The sequence below is a fragment of the Chrysochloris asiatica genome, unplaced genomic scaffold, assembly GCF_000296735.1.
Source record: "Chrysochloris asiatica unplaced genomic scaffold, ChrAsi1.0 scaffold00014, whole genome shotgun sequence".
Lineage (NCBI taxonomy): Eukaryota > Metazoa > Chordata > Mammalia > Afrosoricida > Chrysochloridae > Chrysochloris > Chrysochloris asiatica.
In genome coordinates, this window is record NW_006408532.1 from 6,612,463 (window position 1) to 6,616,574 (window position 4,112).

The following is a 4,112-nucleotide window of genomic DNA, read 5'->3' on the forward strand; positions in this document are numbered from 1 at the left end:
GCCGTCACCCCCTCCCCTGCTCACCGCCCCGCGCAGCCCGGCGGAGGCGGTGCCGTCGGAGGAGGAGGAGCAGGGCACTGCGGCTGGCCCCGATCGGGCGCCAGAGCGTCAAGCAGCTTCGGCAGCAGCGGCGGTCCGGGCCGATGCAGAGGGACGCGCCGCCCCGAGCTCCTGCCTCGGCGCCCCGGCTCCCCGCGCCCCCAATCGGAGCCGCTGCCGCCACTGCTGGAGGCGGCGGCGGCGGCGGCGGCGGCGGCGGCGGCGGAGGCGCCTCTGCAGCTTCGGTTCCCTCTGGCCTCCCGGGAACTACAAGTCCCAGGGGGCCTAGCGGCGGGCGGCGGGCGGAAGAGGCGGGGTCAGCGCCGCGAGGCCGGAAGTGGCCTTGGAGGCGGAAGTGGCGCGGCCGCGGAGGGGCCTGGAGCACAGCGGCGGGACCTGGAGCAGGAGCGACGACTGCGGCTGGAGGTGGCGGTGGTGCACTGGAAACGGCCATGGCAAAGCAGTACGACTCAGTGGAATGCCCCTTTTGTGATGAGGTTACCAAATATGAGAAGCTCGCCAAGATTGGCCAAGGCACCTTTGGGTAAGATTGGGCCCGAGGGGCTGGGGTCCCTGGGGCTGCATCTTTCACAGTCGACATCAGAGCGTGTAGAGCCAGGCCCGAGGGACTCTCGGAAGCCGCCAAACCTCTGGCTTGTCCCCTGCTCTCGATAGGCCATGCCGCACCCCACCCGAGCCTAAAGTGGCCGACTGGCAGGGAGGAGCCTGAGGCCTCTGGTAGGGGATGGGAAGGGATTGCAGGGAGAACCTGGTAAGGAAAGTGGGATCTTTCCGAGAAATAAGTAGCTGAAGAGGAGGCCGGGACAGGGACCCAAGATCCCGGGTGGTAAAGTACCCCGGACCCGGTATAGCCCCGCCCAGACGTCTCTTTCCTGCCCCGCCTCTTGTAGTGGGGGAGGGGCGAGCCCTGCGGAAACGAACTTGATGAGCTCTCGGGTGTCCCCCACTCGCCCTGCAGGGAGGTGTTTAAGGCCAAACATCGCTTGACTGGCCAGAAGGTGGCTTTGAAGAAGGTGTTGATGGAAAATGAGAAAGAGGGGGTAAGTACTGGTTGCCAGCTCCACTGAGCTCCTAGTTTGGGTTTCAATCCTGCCTTTTCTAGGAGCCTGCTGAGATTCTATTTATGTGTAGTGGCCTTTGGAATTGCCACATTACAGGGAATTTGGCCTCCAAATGAAATCTTTTCATTTAAATGTTAATGAAGCCTTTCAAACACAATTGGGTCCAGGAGGTGGGCTCAGGGGTTTACCTAGCACACCTTGGATCTCAGTCCAGGAGCTTATAAAAATTGTTCTCTTTAGCACATGGTCTTGTTAAATGTGAAAAACAGACATACGTGAATATATTGAAAAGGAGCAGTTCCCATCGTACCCCATCTTAGCCCTAACCCAACTCCCCAAAGGCGTATTTTTTAGCAGGGATAGTTTAAAATGGTTTTTGTTAAACACAGGAGCTAAAGTTTGAAGGTAGATGGAAACTATGAAGCATTTATATGTGGTACTGTTTTTTGGTGTTTTTATTTTACAAGTATATGAGGCAGATTATTTCATAGCGTATATTTTTATTCTGTGTTCCAACCTGTTTTCCTTAATAATGGCCCCAGGACCAAATCCTTGTTCTGCAGCCTTCATGCTCACTTTTTTTTTCTTAACTCACTTTTGACTCCTTATCTTTTTCTCCTCCCAGTTTCCCATCACAGCCTTAAGGGAAATCAAGATTCTCCAACTTCTAAAGCATGAGAATGTGGTTAACTTGATTGAGATTTGTCGAACGAAAGGTAAGTTGTTTGAATGTTGTCTCCCATTTTTAGATATGCAGAAAATTGGGCTCATGGGCTAAGACTTTGTTTGCAAAGTTGGAACTGGACATGCTTAAATTGCCTCTTTTTAGCCCAAGCATACCTGGTGTCGCATGGCGACTGTAAGGTTGGTTTGAACTGCAAGGTAGGTCAGTCATTCAGGCTCACCAGCCGCTCCTTGGAAACCCTACACAGGGTTATTTTGAATTGGAATTGGCAGCACTTAACGACAACATACCAGTGGTGACTGCTTTCTCTCTCCCTCTTTCATTGTCGTTGATTCTTTCCTTGGGGCTGCCATATCATCTGGCTCAGAGAAGCACTCAGAATATACTTACCAGTGAAGGAATTAATAAATGATGCTCTGTAGGGCATGGTGATCCATGGATTAGAGGGATAGGAGTTAGTTGTGGGAAAATGGTTTGTGTATAGGATTTTTAATCTCCACCCCCCATATTCTTTTTTCTATCTCAGCTTCCCCCTATAACCGTTGTAAAGGCAGCATATACCTGGTGTTTGACTTTTGCGAGCATGACCTTGCTGGACTGCTGAGTAATGTCTTGGTCAAGTTCACACTGTCTGAAATCAAGAAGGTCATGCAGATGCTGCTCAATGGCCTATACTACATCCACAGGAACAAGGTAAGTGCCGGAGGGGAAGAGGAGAGACCATGCCTTGTGCCCAGTTGGGTGAGTGTGGCCCGAGGCACCTCGCTGAGCTCTCACTTAGCCTTGTCTTGCAGATCCTGCACAGGGACATGAAAGCAGCTAATGTGCTGATCACTCGTGATGGGGTCCTGAAGTTGGCAGACTTTGGGCTGGCCCGAGCCTTTAGCCTGGCCAAGAATAGCCAGCCCAACCGCTATACCAACCGTGTGGTGACCCTCTGGTACAGGCCCCCGGAACTGCTGCTTGGTGAGGACCCCCAAGCGGGCAGAGGAGGGCAGGGGCTGGACACGTGTCCTGCTCCAGCCACCCCTACCTTGGTTTCCTGAGCTGTCGGGCTATTGGCCCCAGGGCATTACATTTCAGGAGGCCCTTGGTTTAAGGAGCTCTTCTAGTACATTCTTCTTTCCAGGGGAGAGGGATTATGGCCCCCCCATTGACCTTTGGGGTGCTGGATGCATCATGGCGGAGATGTGGACCCGCAGCCCAATCATGCAAGGCAACACCGAGCAGCACCAGCTTGCCCTCATCAGCCAGCTCTGTGGCTCCATTACCCCCGAGGTGTGTGTCCAAGCTTCCCAGACCTGTGGTAGGGTAGTGGCCAAAAGTTTCTCCTCTAGAGGGAAGAGGTGGTTCATGGAGGGAAAGACTGGCTCTTGAGTTCAAGTCTCAACTCTGTAACTTATTACCTCTGAGGCTGTAGGCAAGCCATTTAAACCATTATCTAAGAGCTGTTTTGTTCTGATGTGGCAAAAGTAATGCCATTATCATGGTTAGCATCACATGTACGTGAGGTGATTTGTATAAAAGGTCTGGCACTGCACATGTCTTCAGTACATGGTGGCTGCTGCCCTTTTCACCTTCAAGAGTTGAGTTTTCTCTCCCAGATTGGGGAACATCTGAGTGGATAGTTTTGGTTACTTTCAGGGCTTAAGCAACTGAATAAATGATCAGCAGACAAAACCACACGCTAAACTAAGCCCGTCTCCTCTCTTGTTGCCCCCCCACCCCCACCCTAAGGTGTGGCCAAATGTGGACAAATATGAACTATTTGAGAAGGTGGAGCTGCCCAAAGGTCAGAAGCGAAAGGTGAAAGACAGGCTTAAGGCATATGTGCGAGACCCCTACGCACTGGACCTCATTGACAAGTTGTTGGTGCTGGATCCCTCACAGCGCATCGATAGTGATGATGCTCTCAACCACGACTTCTTCTGGTCCGACCCCATGCCCTCAGACCTCAAGAGTATGCTGTCCACACACCTGACGTCCATGTTTGAGTACTTGGCACCCCCACGCCGGAAGGGCAGCCAGATCACCCAGCAGTCTACCAACCAGAGCCGCAATCCTGCCACTACCAACCAGACAGAGTTTGAGCGCGTCTTCTGAGGGCTTGCTGCAATGGCTTTCCATTAGGGCTGTTGTTTTCTTTTGCCTTCTGCTGTTACTTGCACTGCGGAAATTAATGGGGCATTTGAGGTTTCCTCTCTAGTGCACATTTCAACTTCTACCTTGGGCACAACCAGCTGAGTAGACTGGGCAAAGGTTTGCCGAGGCACTGGAGCTGCCTCACCCATTCTGTCTTTCTGGAT

General features: G+C 52.8%; 1 protein-coding gene across 1 annotated transcript; it reads left to right on the forward strand.

Moving 5' to 3' along the window:
- The first annotated feature begins 380 nt into the window (after window positions 1–380).
- CDK9 (cyclin-dependent kinase 9) lies at window positions 381–3,909 on the forward strand. The gene is made up of 7 exons (XM_006834797.1): window positions 381–583; window positions 1,019–1,100; window positions 1,747–1,837; window positions 2,333–2,499; window positions 2,601–2,772; window positions 2,936–3,084; window positions 3,544–3,909. The coding sequence occupies exons 1-7, from the start codon at window positions 492–494 to the stop codon at window positions 3,907–3,909; spliced, it is 1,119 nt and encodes a 372-aa protein (XP_006834860.1). The 5' UTR covers window positions 381–491.
- Window positions 3,910–4,112: the final 203 nt, after the last annotated feature.